General features: G+C 39.2%; 2 protein-coding genes across 6 annotated transcripts in view; both read left to right on the top strand.

Moving 5' to 3' along the window:
- Positions 1-10644, top strand: part of LOC100539135 (four and a half LIM domains protein 5) — a 28097-nt gene extending 17453 nt beyond the window's left edge. For 3 of the 5 annotated variants that reach the window (XM_010707600.3, XM_003204343.4, XM_019613089.2), the window contains 5 exons: positions 584-754; positions 3058-3232; positions 5431-5600; positions 8827-9013; positions 10192-10644. In XM_010707600.3, coding sequence (XP_010705902.1) covers positions 596-754; positions 3058-3232; positions 5431-5600; positions 8827-9013; positions 10192-10340 — 840 coding nt within the window. In that variant the 5' untranslated portion in view covers positions 584-595 and the 3' untranslated portion in view covers positions 10341-10644. Of the gene's footprint in view, positions 1-504; positions 755-3057; positions 3233-5430; positions 5601-8826; positions 9014-10191 lie in introns of all 5 variants that reach the window. The other 2 variants (XM_010707601.3, XM_031552528.1) reach the window with 2 other exon arrangements.
- A 1491-nt stretch (positions 10645-12135) lies between these two features.
- Positions 12136-15557, top strand: part of LOC116216177 — a 6104-nt gene continuing 2682 nt past the window's right edge. The window contains exons 1-3 of the mRNA XM_031552236.1: positions 12136-14752; positions 14867-14927; positions 15097-15553. Coding sequence (XP_031408096.1) covers positions 14666-14752; positions 14867-14927; positions 15097-15553 — 605 coding nt within the window. The 5' untranslated portion in view covers positions 12136-14665. The remainder of the gene's footprint in view (positions 14753-14866; positions 14928-15096; positions 15554-15557) is intronic.

The raw sequence follows: 15557 nt of genomic DNA, 5'->3' as shown, positions 1-15557 counted from the left end.
AAAAAAAAAAAAAGAAAGAAAAGAAAGGCTGTAAAACTTGGAGTTCACTGTCTTCCTTCTGCTCGCTTATGTAGAGATGTGGCTGTTTTCAAAATAAAGGGATGAACAGAATGACAAGAAAAGCAAAGAAGAGCCTAGAAAACACCACAATGTGCTTGCTTCTTCTTTATGGCCTTAACCCCACAGTTAGATTAATTTTTGAACTCTTATTTATCCTTCCATTCCCTAATTTCTGGGTACACCATACCTCACAATCCAGTACTTAGTGCTTAGGATGGCAGTAGTTGCATATAAGAACAACTGTGAAGGCACGTTCTATTTCAGGTACCTGTCCTGTCAATGTAAATAACATTCAAGTAAGCCAAAACAACTTTCTTGTTCTGCATTATTTAGGTAACATAATACATAGTACAAATCATTAAAGACTACTGTTTTATTATGGAACAACTCAGCACTAGAAATCCAGAGCAAAGGACTAAAAAACACCCATCCTAACTTTTATAGATAATGCACAATTGCTTATGCAAGAAAACTGTTATCCATTCAATTACATGATTTTTCCATCTTTCCAAACCACCTGGAGAACTCCACCAGAATGACCAGCAATCACTCAGACTGCCATTACTGCCTGCAGTCCCTCCGTGGAAGGAAATATGCATTAAGGGAAGAAAATGCTTATTGTGTTAGATGCTATGACAGCCTATTTGCCAACCCCTGTGAGGAGTGCAAGCAACCTATTGAATGTGATTCCAAGGTAAGGAATTAATTTTCTTGTTCTTTGTTAAGTTATATATCAACCCATTTCTTTAATGATTGATCCTATATGAGACCTTCTGTGTACTCCTGAGCTGGTGAAGGAACCTGAGCATAGTGGTTGTGCATCTGTGTACAGCAGAGCTATTTTTCCAGAATTAGGAAATCCAGATGAGAAAATCTGCTTGCACATGCACTTCAAGTATCTTCTATGTGGTATACGCATGGACCACATCTGGATTTCATCCCTCACCTCTGCTTGTTCATCAGCAGTAGAAGCTCACCAGTGCTTGAGGGACTTTTGGGGTGCTGATATAGTTCAGTGTATTAGATTGAGGGAACTTTTGGAATTTCTGAGAGATAGCCATTGGAAAAATTGTCTTCAGCTATTCTGCAAATTTCTTCGTCTGCAAATGGTAACATACAGATATTAAGATGTAAAGAAACAACATTTATAATTCATATTTTTGTACTACTTTTGGAAATGAGGTATATTTTCATTTTAACTTAATTTCATGCTCACCTTCTTTGTCTCTCAGATGAAATGTGACTGCAGTGTTTCTGGGCTTGGCTTTCCATTTACTTCTACTCTTTTTAAGAGTAACTATTAATAAGATGAATTCCTCTGTGATCTTTGACAGGGTTTCCAGCACCCTTCAGCTCAATTTACAGCCCTTTAAACTTACAATTTTAAAAGAAGATGAAAGCTGTCGAAAACCTTTGTTTCTCTGAGTTCAGTTTGTACTGCTCACCTTCTCCCATGCTCATTTTGCTTATGTTCTTTTGAAATAAAAGAACCTACTGAATCTCACCACTAGACCATGTCCCTTAGTGCCACAATGAATGCTAGATCATAAAGTTATTAAAGTAAATCTCTCAGGAAATCTCCCCACCCAATATAATTTTGGTTTTCAAAGTACATTGTCTGAGTAAAACTCAGTTCCATGAAGGAGTAGACAAAGAAAAACACTGATATGGATGGTGACTGTTCTCAAATGCACACCAGTGCTTTTCAGTTGCAAACTTGTATGCTCCAGTCACTATCACCTGGAGAATACGTACTCTGAGCTCACTAACCCCACTTTTACGATTTAAACTTTCGTAAGTGGCAGGCCTAGCAATATAAAAGGTCACTAAAAAAAATCTTGTTTTCAGACAGAGTGGAAGGAAAAATAGAGAGAAAAAAGCAGGGGTAATAAGACAGGAGTGTCACAGCTAAAGAAGTAACCCACAGAGGTCTACAGCAGGTTGTCCAACCTCTGCGAAGCTGCTAGAGCTTGGCTCTCTTCCTCTCCTTCTTATCCATTTCTTGCTTCTTGTGTGAGAGACCATTTTCTAAAAGGTCCAGAGTGCTAGCTAAAGGAAATGAAAGTTCTCAACACTCAGCAATGCCCAAATGAACCCTGGTATGTATTTCATTTCTCGTGTTAGCATTTTAAGGGTATGGGGAACTGATGAAGTAGAAAAATGAGATTGGCTTTGTGCCTTTTCGTGCTTCTCACTTAAAAGAAGACCTGGAAAAGCCTGGTTAATTTTTTAAGGATTATTATTTTTCTGGTGATACATTTTTCCCTTGTATTTTTTAACCTTGGGAAAAAAGAAAAAATAATTGATGCTTTCTTTTTGTTGTTGTTGTTTAATTATTAGTGGAGGCCTCATACTTACACTGCAAGCTGTTTCATCTCTTAAGCCTGCTGAGTCTTAAACAAATATATTTCTGCCAGTTCTTTTAGAGGGAGTTATATTAGGTGTAAACAAAAGCAATGATTTTTTAATACGCATCCTAAGAACCATTTTGTTCTCAATTAATGAGATTTTAATTGCTTGTTCTCTGCAATAATATGATCTTTCTTTAGTGTTATGTAGAGTCAGCTGGAAGGAAAAGTAGTAATATTAAAAAATACATGAAGTCCTACTTAAAGGCCTGTAGAGAATATGCTTCTTGTCAGGAGGCCTCTGCACATTTAAAATGTTAATTACCTTCTTCTCCTTGAAGACCAACAGTAAAAATATATGCTGGGTCTTCCAATATAAACATCTCTCTGATGTTGCATGCTGAGGGACAATTGCCTCAATTCCCTGTGCCAAAGCAACTCCTAATGGCCTAGCAAGAGAGTTGCAAAATACCCTGACACAGTGACTTTGAGCACTAATACTGCCTTTGAGCACACCTGCTGGATGCAACTCTTGAAGTTTGCAATTGCAGTACTTGCTCTACATTTTTCTCTTCAGTTCTGGGAGGAGATGAGGGAAAAGATCACTGTAAAGAAATGCCTTTATTAACATGCACTTACTTTCTCCAAGGATCTGGCTTACAAAGGCCGCCACTGGCATGAGAGGTGCTTCAAGTGCACCAAATGCAGCCGCTCTCTGGTAGAGAAGCCATTTGCTGCCAAGGATGAGCTCTTGCTCTGTACTGAATGCTACTCCAATGAGTATTCATCAAAGTGTTTCCACTGCCAGAAGACCATTATGCCTGGTAAGACAACAGAGATCCTCCTGTGGAATATGGAACTGCATTTTCAATTAAAATCACATCTTCAAATAGCCTAGCTACAACTGTGCAGCTTGCAAGACTGCCACTCCCTCCTGCAGTGCCCTGCTGGCAGCAAAGACAAGCAAGGCAGGCCCTCTGGTCTAGCACTGGCAGGACTTGTGAATCCTTATAAAGAATATTAGAGTTCAAAATAGAATAAAATGTACTCATGCTATGCCCTTGATTCTACCTGTAGTCCTTAGGAAGTGCATCCCACTGTGAATTTAGGTGGACAAACAGCTATCATCAGCAAGTGTGCTGAGCTAGACAAGAGATCTGCATTTTGTCTGTCACGTTGGCAAGGCCTTGAGAACCAGAACAAGATCACATTCTTTATAAACCATTTCTTTTACACAGAAATACTTTTTACTTCAGTTGTCAAAACACTAAGTTCTGTGTTCAAATAATTAGTAGTATTTTTACTACAGAACACATACAGATTTGTTTACAGCAGGTTTGGCACCGTAAGTGCCAAATTGCAGTAGCTTGCCAAGGAGAGTGGGTCTGAAACTATTGGAGCAGCGAACTACCCTAAATCCTAAAGCCTTTTTACAGATGGTTCATATAGCTTCAAATACCAGCAGCAAACTGTATGCTGTGGTCCTATGATTACTAGTTTGGGCCATGAAGAATTACTGTCTTTATATAAATACTAGGTTACTGATATCCTGTAGCACTGATACAACTATGTACTTTTACACTTGTATTTCTTTTCTTCTTCATCACAGGTAGAACTTATATTAGTGGAAATAAATGTTGTACTAATATAGCTGTGTTCAGCATAGGGGTGATATATTGCTTAAATATGGTATATTTTTAGAAGAACGTTGTCTATTAGAGACACACCTTGTTAGATGTGACTGGAATAACATCAGAGTGTAGAGGGTTGGGGGTTTTTTTTGTTTTTTTTTGTTTTTTTTTGTTTTTGTTTTTGTTTTTGTTTTTTTTGCATTATTGTCCTCTGGTGTATATCCTCCTTGCAGGTTTTGTTCCAGAGTCTAGGAGACTAAATCCTCTCAGCAAGTGTTCAGTACAAGAATCAGAGGGCAAACAGAGAGCTGAAGAGATGCTAACCAGTTTCTTCTTCCTTAGCCACTGACTCTTTAGCTTTCTAGGTCTGTGTTGAAAATACTCTGTAGGCAAAGACAGTACATTTAGCCTTCAGATTGCTAGGAGGCAGCTGCAAACTCTTTATGCTGGAATTCAAACAGTAGGTTCTCTTTCCTTTAAACCTACATCTAGGAAACAAATTATCCAGGAATAATCATTTATAGCAGTAATTCTTTTCTTCCTGTGGAAAGGATGGTAAAAGCACCTGGCATCCCTCTGAGCAGGCTGATGCCACTGGCAGGGGAGGAAGCTGCAGTGGAGAGTCACTTAAGTATCATTCTCAGACATACGTGTTTATCTTAGGCTTAACAAATATGTGTTAAGGAGTACAGTGCACCTGTACACAGTTTAACAGCTTCTCTAATAGACATTTAACTGAGAGACTTTCTTTTGGGATTGCATCTGTCCTTGCACTGAATCAAAGCAACTGGCTGAATATGATTTAAAAAAAAGAGCCACTGAACTAGGATGAAAATGATATGTTTTAAGAAGAGACATGGTAGTTTATCATAGAGATACTTTAAAAATTCCAGCTCCGGCTGGATAAGATAAATAGTGCAATTATAAGTGAAAGAAACCTAGTTTAAAGAAGATAAAATACATTAATATTTATACTAAACATCCAAGCAAATTCACATTTAATTTACAGAAGTGCTATGTACCTGAACATCACATCATCTCTGAGTGGTCTGAGATAAACTCTGAGCAACTGGAGCGTATAACAGGGGAGTAATTCTAAAAGAGTCAAATAAATAGAGAATAAAAATCACATTTTAGGCCACTTAGCATATCCTTTGCCTCATGATCGTAGAGTACTAAATGTGTTCTTGAGATTAGCTGTATACTTGAATACATGGGGGATAATAAAGTACTAAGACAGAAAATGAAAAATGAGACATTTAAAACCTTTGTGGCAAGAAAAAGGGGGGCTGGAGATTCATGATCCTTGAGGTCCCTTCTAACCCTGGCCATTCTGTAATTCTGTGAAGACTGTACCTGGGAGCATTATTTGTGTTGATTGTGTTTTGCAGGTTCCCGTAAAATGGAATTTAAGGGCAGTTCCTGGCATGAATCCTGTTTTGTTTGTCAGTATTGCCAGCAACCACTGGGAACAAAACCACTGATCACCAAAGACAATGAGAATTACTGCGTACCCTGTTTTGAGAAACAATTTGCTCATCATTGCTACTCTTGCAAAAAGGTAACTGTAATAGAAAAATGAAAGCATTGCAGTATGCTACCATGTTATTTTTGGTCAAGACCAGATTGTCCAACAGCAGAAGTACACCAACAAATACTCTTTCCACAATCTGTAAGGCGCAGGTTTAAAACAACCTCTGCAAATTCATAGTTTCATTCTCATCTGGAGGTCTGAAATCTAGATCAGCATCACACAATGGGTAAAAAAGAAAATATCATCAGAACATGTAAATTCTTAGATTAGTTCTTTTCAAATATTCTGTAAAAGGGCTGAAGATAAGAAAAAAAAGGGGTTGGGGAGTTATCTGTTGGAGTTCTTGAAGACAAGTTACACAGCTAACTGAAAGTTCAGACTGCATGCTTAACAAGCTTTAACAGAGTAAGAACATAACTTTCTCCCCGTGTACCTACAGTTTTGTCAACACTGTATATTTTTAGTGCTTTACACTGAACAAAACAGAAAAAGCAGGGAAAATGATCCTGAAATCAACAGAACCTCTTATCAACTACAACTGCTTGTAATTGCTTTTAGCTCCTTTTCAGGAGCACCTGGGGGCTGTATTGTCTGTCTAATAGGTATTCATACCACTTGTTTTAAAGTATTTAACCTTTATGCTCCAATTAGAAGCCTGTAGTCTTTTTCATCAGTAGAGCTCTCAAGGCATTTAGGAGAGCATCTGGGAGAATATAATGAATTTAAGCTCCCCTGTCTGATTCCTGAGTTGTATGGATGAAGTTTGAAAGCTTTAATAATTCCTTTTTTGTTTCAGTTCTTTAACTATAGAATGGAAGTATCAGTTAACTTTCCTTATTCATGGAAATGTTGGATGTAAGTTATGGGGATAAATACATCAGAAATTGTGGTGTGTCTATGTAGCTCTGTAAGACAAGTTCTGGCAATAGTTTAGGTAATCAACAGAAAAGAGATGTGCATTAGTAGCAAAAATGATGTATCTGTAGTTAGTGATTTTTTCGTTCTGTGCTATTGTATTTCTAGGCAGTGGCTGCCTCTGTAGAAGCCATTAACTCTTTTCCCGAGAGCAAACTTATATCAAGATACATAAATATTGGTATATTAAGCTGGAGAAACAGAATATGACAAGGGTGTCACATCATCTAACTTAGATCTCAAAGAAAGATACCTATGCTCCTTAGTGAAGCCATATTGCTCATGGAGGACAGAGCAGCATCATGCAAAATGTTTGGTGAACTGATAGGACAAGTCGAGTCCTCCTTCTGGCATCGATATTGGATGCTGAAAGCCGGCTGTGACAGTGTTTGCTGTCCTCTTCTATATAATTGATAATAATAAACAGGTTGATAGATTGCTTAGATTTGCAATAAATTTATTCACCAAAACAAATACACTGGGGTTATTTTGTTAACGGTTGTGATTTTTAACAGAGGTTGACGTTTTACAGAAAGTTGTTTAACACCTTTCTTACCCGATAACGTCTGATCTTGCCTTAATAAACATGCCTCTCTTTATATTTGTCAGATATATTTGCATGCATAATGAGCCACTTAAGCCGAGGAAAGCATTGAGTCTTACCTCTTTGTCTCTTGAAATGTGTTTAGTTATGGTAATACAAGTCAAGTTTCTCAATATTTTAGAACACAACGTTTCTCCTTTGCGTACCAGAATGCTTAATTTCAAATAAGTTTATATTTCCTCTTCCAAATACAAATATATCAATTCATCTCTCCTTCAATTTCTTGTGTTTTAAAATTGTCTCAAATTGATGAAAACACCTGCTAATCTGATTCTATTCTCTAGGGAATTGATTTAAGCTGCTTTTTATGACAGAATTTTGTTTATTCTTTAGTATCTATGGTCAGAAAAAAAAAAAAATTCTCTTCATCGAATTACTTATTTCCCAATTTTTATAATGTTAAGCTGTAAACATCTTCCTCTAACGAAAGTTTTTGATTTAAGCAAAACTTGCTGCCTCTTGTTTGTTTGTTTGTTTATTGTTTGTTTTTTGTTGTTTGTTTGTTTGCTGTTTTTTTTTCCCTTTGGTAGCTAAACTTTAGAAAGTGTGTTTAAATATTCGTATGCTACTATATTTAGGCATTAATTTGCATTAAATGATCACATGACACATATAGTAATTCTTATCCAAGTTTATTAGAGAAATTGAGGTTAGCAACATTTGTATGAAAAAATCAGGATTTACTTCTTAAAAAAATCTAGGAATGCAAACAGACTACATGCATGCTAGCTAAAATAACTTTACTGTATGAAATTGCATCTTTCCCATAAATAAGAACTGAGATCAAAGAGATTGAATTGCTAAACTGAAATCCTGAATTTTGTGCCAGAAAAAGATGATGTGAGATTTTGAGATTTTAATGGAAAGGCAAATATGAGTTAGAAGTAGCCCAATGCTAGAATACTAATATTAGTAACCATTTACATTTCGTATTGCCTGACATCACCCAGTATTATTCTTTGTTTTCTTTAAATTGTGCTTTTCCAGAGAAATTTTGTGGTGCCTTTATTTTTATTTCATTGTTTACAACTCTTTCTCCTCCTGTTCCAACTACACTCATTCATTCACTCTCATTCATGTGTCTTAGCAGAAGAAATACCACCTTACGTCTCATTTTATTTCAAAGAAAATTCCTTTATACAATCTCTGACAACTTCAGTGAAACCTACTCTTGATCACACTTATAAAAGCCTCAGAGCAGCTGAAAATTTCCTCCTTCAGATATAACCAATAGCGAGCTTTGAGTGAGTTGTAGGGAATTATAAACTTGACGACACTGACAAATGCTAGTCTTTTTTCTTCTGACAGTGTAGACCTCCTTTTAGTCTCATTTCTGCTTCTTTACTGCCTCTTTCCTCCTACATAAAATACTGTTTGAGTTTCAAGACAGCAAAATGTCAATTCCAGTTGGAGATTAACCCTCATCTCAACATCAGTTTCTTCAGCTACTCTCCATCACTGAGAATTGTATGAGTATGAAGAGTACGCCTGATGCTCAGCCTTTACCCAGAGTTTCGTAACAAGACAACCTGTTATATTACTATATACTATATTACTATATTACTACTACTAAACTATAAGGTGTGTACACTGGTATGTTCAGATCAGCTGCAGTGAGTCAAATTGAGATGACAACACTGTTTCTCTTATGCATATTGTAAGAGAAAAACAAGTGGAAGGACTTATGACATACTTGATAATCCTTCTTGATCCTTTGTTTCATTATTTTGTTAGGTAATAACTTCTGGGGGAGTGGCCTACCACGACCAGCCTTGGCATAAAGAGTGTTTTGTGTGTGCTGGATGTAAAACTCAGCTGTCTGGGCAAAGGTTTGTTTCCAAAGATGAGTATCCATACTGTGTAGACTGTTTCAGCAAGTTTTATGCTAAGAAGTGTGCTGCTTGCAAGAAACCTATTACAGGTGAGTGTTATCTTTTAGAAAGGTCTAGATACTGTGGAGTCGTAGTTTCCTCTGAAATCTGTTTAAAGAACAGCATTAAAAAATAGTACGTCATAATTAAAGACTGAAGGAATTAGGTACTACAGAGGCCTCACCCCGTACGATGTAATGTCTTACTCAGAAATACTGATCATGTGTTCCCTGACTACTGAGTTCTTTTATGTGCCAAACATTCTTCAATTTGCCATTTTCTGCACTCAAAATCATCCCCAATAATGCATTTTTTTGATTTCAAAAAAGACTCCTCCTGAGACAGTACATACACACAATTCCCTTATGGCTGTAATTGGTTTAGCTTTGTTTTTAAATATAAACGTAATAAAACTGAACATGAATTAACTGCCTGCTGATAAGGCACAGCTGTTATATTGGAGAGTTTGCCAAGCAACAAAGATTTATTGCATGCATCCCTGTGTCCCTAAATGATTTGTAATTAGACATACGGGTCAGTAGTCCATGGTAGCTGAAATTATGTGAGACCATTGGCTGTTGTTCTGCATTATGATTCTATTATTTTGTGAAGTCAACTCTTGAAAAGTACTGCCTGACAGATACAGGTGCATGTTGCATATGCAAATGCATAAAGAAAATCATGAATACTCAATCAAATTGGGCATGATTTTGCTCTCCTCCCTCTGGAAAAAAAAAAAAAAAAAGCAAAAAAAAAAAATACCACAATTGTTTTATTTCAAATACTCATTGTAGGAATTTAGTGATCCAATAATTTCTTAAAAATATTAAGATATTTAGTGGAAAAGGCTAAATTTCAGTGTCAAATAGGAATATCTTTGCATTGCAGATAATTTTCATGAGAGTTTTTGGGAAGGTTTGTAAACCTGAAGGGACATTCTGGTAAACCCATTCTGTTCAGAATGCATAACAGGGTATGAAACCAAGCAAGTAACATGCAGCTTTACATAAATTAATTGTCATTATCTTTTTTGTTTTGTATCACTACCTCACAGTGTTTTGGTTGGTTCTTTTTTTTTTCCAGTTCAGCTAACAAACAGCACTTCAGACTATGGATTTTTGTTCATTTATATGAACAAGAACATGATCACATTTCAGGAAACAATTAGTTATGTTTCTGAACTATGTCCAGAAATGCTGAATTTACTTCCTCTCATAATCTCTTTCAGCTCTTGGAGGTGCCAAATTTGTCTCATTTGAAGAGCGTCAGTGGCATGAAGAATGCTTTAACTGTGCAAGATGCTCAGTCTCACTGGTGGGCCAAGGATTCCTCACCAAGCAGGATATGGTCCTTTGCCACGAATGTGGTTCTCTGTAGTTCTGTGGAGAGCTCTAAAGATGCATTATTCTCACTGTATAACCATGTATTTTGTTACTCTGCAGTAAGAAATTCATCTAAAAGGTGTATCGCTTACTTAGTAATTCAAGTGACTTTCCAACAGCAGTTTAATTCCATCACAGTTCTGAACTGCTTGTTATAAAAATAAATAAATAATCAGCCACGCACTGCCTCAGAAAACAGTGCAGAAAAGATTAGTATATATTTTAAATTTAACTGCAGTATGTTTCTCTTTGTAACACACTGCACTCTGCTGTTAGAAACTTTACCTTTCATTTCCCATGAACCAAGGAGATGTATAGAAAGTCTATGTGACATATGTCTAGTTATGAGGCATTAGCATTGCAAGTGAGGAGAAGATACGTGTACACAGACACCGAGTCAGGGAAATCCATTCCAGGGCCAGAGAAAGAGACAAAAGTTCTTTTTCCTCTCTTTATTTATGTTGTTGAGAGTGCTCATCAGAAAAATAGAATTTCCAATAACTTTATTCATCCAAAAAACTAAACAATAGGTCCTTTCCCACAAGTGGTTAATTGCATTTTATTTTTCAGGCATAAATGTTATAGAACACAAACAAACCCTTTTTTTACTTTTTTTTAATCTACTGTAAGAGGTACAAATTGCCTAAAGTTGGATAGTGGTAATGTATAGTTTCCAATATCTAAAATGATTTCAAACTCTGTCTCCATTATCTTCTCTAGACCTTAAAGTGCACTCTTAAAATATAGTTTCTCTTATTTGAGGCAAGAGCCAACACACTATTGTCCCTTTAAACTTACATTTTTCCTCCCTTCAACAGTCATTTGCCAGCAATCAAAATACTGATAATGGCTTTACCATTTCTGCACTGCAGTCTTTTATTCACAGTCTACTCCTTTTCTTGTAAATGTCTGCTGTCTGTAGCAGGCTATCAGCTGTTCAGAGCCAATACCCGTTCATTCTGCCATGTGCCAACATGCATTTGCCAATATTATGTCAAGAATTTGTAATGTTGCCATCTCAAGTTAGGCAGTGCTCACATGTAGTACAAAGCATTAGTTTCTCTTTGGCTCAAGCTATATGCATGCTATATATTACAATAGCCTGACTCATGATGCAGTATCTCTCACAGACCATGGTGTAGGGTACCACGGTTCTGAGCCTATTAGAAGTGGTTTATTCCTCATCTCATTATTCTCTGTCTGAAAATCATTCTCTCGACTCTGATGTTGAATGCTTACAGTTATTTGGCTGACTTGAGAGCGCTTTATTCGTACTGAATTATATAGATGCTGCTTCAAGTAGAAAAAGTAGAAAAAAAGAACTTGTAGGCATAGATAAGGCAGAGTTGTATAGCAGTGGCTTAAAAAAAAAAGTACATAGCAATCTGTTTCCCAATCAATAAAGTATTAATCTTCTGCTATATGTGGTATTCATTATTTTTTTTTTTTTTCAGTTTCATCTTTCCTGACTGCTTTTATTGGAGTGTGGAATTGGTTTAGTTTCTGTCTTTTCATTTAAACACAGCTGCTTCCTTCTGTGTTTCTACACTTCACATGGCTGATACAGGTTCTTGGTAATACTTGGATTCCCATAAATAGAAATAGGTTTCACTGCCTTAAATAAATAAATATAAAGGAGGAGTGGAGAGGGACAGAGAGAGAACCACATGCACACATATATTTGTAGAGGTCCACAGTTATTTACAATGCTCTAAAAATGTGCACTGAACTATTAGAAATTAGCCCACTAATAAATGTTAATGGCCTTAAATTTTTAAATGAAAATGATTAATCACCAAATGCAGTCATGTCTGTGGGGCTTACCTTTTATTTTTGTTGTGTGAAATAACATTCAACAAATTGCAAGAATGTGGTTCAGGCCCTTTATTCAGTCTTGTCTAAGTAACGTTCTAGCTTAATTACAAAGTGACACAAGGATTATCAAGCAGAGCCTTAAGGCACAGTGTAGTCACAGATCAGACAAAGTGATCATGATAAACCCAATTTTCCATCCCTAACATTTAGGAAAATGAAATTCTGCTCTGACTCACCAACTAATTATATTTTTACAAATACCAGATGAATTATTTATTTCTCCTGCAATAAATACACCACAGTCAATTCTGAAACTGAGAATTTTCACTTCAGAGTAGTAATAAGAAATTAATGTGATTGCTATAAATAGGTGGAATAAAAGTTACATTAAATTGATATTTCCTAGTCACTCTGCCACAAGTTACTGGGGTCTGAATATAAATGCAGTAATACTCTGCACAATCTGGGTAACCTATGCTCGTGATAGATAAAATTCAATTTGAATAAAGGCCAGAAAAGGCTACAAGAATAAACGGCATGTATCTATGCAGATAATGGAGGAGAGAAGACAGTAGCTCAAAAACAACAGACTACATTGATTCGTGAACAGAATAAAGCAAATTTTTCATGACCAGAAAGTAGGAATTAAAAGGCTGATGCTTTGTAATGGCGAGTCTTCCAGGACATTCAGGTAGCAAAGTGAGAAAAAGTTAGGCTTTTATCAGTATTTTAAAGAGCATGATTGACACGATTGCCCGAGATACCAAATCGCTGGCAAAATGAATAAGATGGTCAGTTCCAATAATTGTTGCTAACATTTGATTTACTGCAGCAAGAGTGGAACAAGTGGAAGAGTGTACAGATCACAGAAGGAGAGGCTGGCCACCTGGACTGCATTGAGTACTGCTCAGGAGTGGATGAGGAGGCAGTTGAGAGACTGTGGGTGGGAATTAAGGGGCAGGCTGGCATGGGTGACACTGTTGTGGTGCCGTCTATTACAGACCACTGGATCAGAACTAAGAAGCCAACGAGGCCTTTTACAGGCAGCTGATATCAGCCTTGCAATTACAGGCCCTGGTTATCGTGGGGGATTTTAACTACCCTGATATTTGCCGGAAGGTCTGCTCAGCCAGCCATCCACAAGCCACCCAAGAGGTTCCTCCAGTGCACTGATGATAACTTCCTGATGCAAATGGTGGATGAGCCAACTAGGAGAGGAGAGCTGCTGCATCTTGTTCTCACTAACAAGGAGGGCCCAATTGAAGTGGTGAAGGTTGAGGGCAGCCTTGGTTGCAGTGACCAGGAGATGATGGAGTTGAGAATCACACGTGGCAGGATCAGAAAACCAAGCAGAATCACAACCCTGGACTTCAGTAGGGCCAACTTGGTCCTTTTGTAGCAATTGCGAGTGGAAATCCCATGGGACAGAGTACTTGAAGGTAAAGGGGCCCGAGATAGTTGGTTAGCATTCAAGGACTGCTTCTTCCAAGCTCATGATCAGAGCATCCCAACAGGTAGTACGTCAAGAAAGGGAGCCAGGAGACCTGCGTGGTAAAACAGGGAACTGCTGGGCAAACTCAAGTGGAAGAGGAGAGTCTACAGAAGACGGAAGGAGAGGCTGGCCACCTGGGAGGAATGTAAGACTGTTGTCAGAGGATGAAGGGAGGCAACTAGGAAAGCTAAGGCCTCCTCAGAAAAAAATGTTGCTAGAGAGGTCAAGAAACACAGAAAGGGCTTCTTCAAATACACTGCAGACAAAACTAACACTAGAGGCAATGTAGGCCCACTGATGAATGAGGTGGATGTCATGGTGACAGAAGACACACAGTAGGCGGAGTTACTAAATGCCTTCTTTGTCTCTGTCTGTAGTGCTGGAGGCTGTCCAGAGAAGCCTAGATCTACATTGCTCAGAGATAAGCAATTATACCAGTGCCTGGAATGCAACCTTATGAGAACCCTGAAGCTGTGGGGGCACTGACCTGGACTGCCACACCCCCGCCCCCCAACTGCTCTCTTGCTTACCCTCCTCACAGTGGTGGGGTGAATGATATGATGCAACAACTCAGCTAAGGACGGGGAGGTCACACACCAGGTACAACTCTGCACAAAGTGGTTTCAGTTTGAAGAGGATTCATTTAATTACGCATTAAAAAAGAACTGGGATAGCGAGAACTAAAAGCAAACTAAAACCACTTCCTAAGTTGTGTCTAACTCAGGTGTTTGAAGTAAGGATGGCAGCAGCGCATCTCAAGGATGGTCCCCAAACTGGTACACGTGTTCACTTGTTGTCAATGCTCCAATGTTATGTATTTTTTGATTATACTCAAGTTACGTCCATAACTCCCCCCATCCCCATGCTGGGGGCTACTGCCAGCCTAGTTCCATATGGGCTGTGACCTCACAGAGTTATCCCCACCCGCCAGACTATGATCTCACGGCTCTGCCCAGGTGAGCCAGCGGCCAGCACTTTGTCTCTCCCAGTGCGGTCGTGACCAGCTTTGAGCGATGGTTGTCGACAGCTTTCTCCTTGTCCCCAGCCTCCTGCTCCTGGTGGCTGGGCTGTTTCTGCTCACCCCTCTCTGGCGCCGACAGGTAGGGAAATTTGAGGATGGGAGCCACTTGAGGCTAGGTGACTCAGGGCTTTGGGGTGGGGGGTGAGGGCTGCCCCGCAAGTCCTTTCACTGTGCCACGTTCATGTGCCCGTAGGGTTCTGACCGGCGCCGGCAATGGTGGACATGGTGGCTGCAAGTGGTGGCATCAAAGTCAGGTGAGTCCCCTGAGGGTCAGCCTGGCACATTCCCAGGCAGAGCCAGCCCCCTGGGAGAAGCCAAGCTTCGTACCAGCCTCTGTCATGGAGCAGCCAGGTCAGGTGGGCCTGGAAGATCCCCATGCCCCCCCTACCCTACTGTGGCTCAGGCCCGTTCCCTGTTTTACAGGTGCTGAGAGGCAGACAGGCAGGCACAGGAGCCCCCTGTGCAGGCCACGTTGCTCCCAGCAGCAAGCGTCACAATGGCAGGGCAGTCCCATCCTGCCCCATCCCGTGCAGCCAGGAAAGATCTGGCCTTTGGTGCTGCGCAGTCTATGGCCCTCTCTTCACATGGACTCTGCTACTGGTACCTCGAGCTCTGCGGGGAAACCCGGCAGGCTTCCCAGACAGGACCAGCGCCCGCAGGTTCTGGTGGCACGCGGGACCCCCAGGACGCTCAGTCAGCGTCCTAGGCTAGGCGGTGGAGTTAAAGACCTGCCGCCTGAGATCTCCAACTTCACAAAGCCACCAGTGAAAGGGTTGGTCTTCCAGGAGGGCCTCGTTCAAACAGAGGAGAGAAAACGCTGGTGGCACTACCAGACCAAGAGGCTCTTTTGGCATAGGCTCTCCCCAGCACTTCCCAAAGGGCAC

Source organism: Meleagris gallopavo, chromosome 2 (genome assembly GCF_000146605.3).
Source record: "Meleagris gallopavo isolate NT-WF06-2002-E0010 breed Aviagen turkey brand Nicholas breeding stock chromosome 2, Turkey_5.1, whole genome shotgun sequence".
NCBI classification, from domain to species: domain Eukaryota; kingdom Metazoa; phylum Chordata; class Aves; order Galliformes; family Phasianidae; genus Meleagris; species Meleagris gallopavo.
The sequence above is the reverse complement of the archived record's forward strand: the minus strand, read 5'-3'. Positions and strand labels throughout refer to the sequence as shown.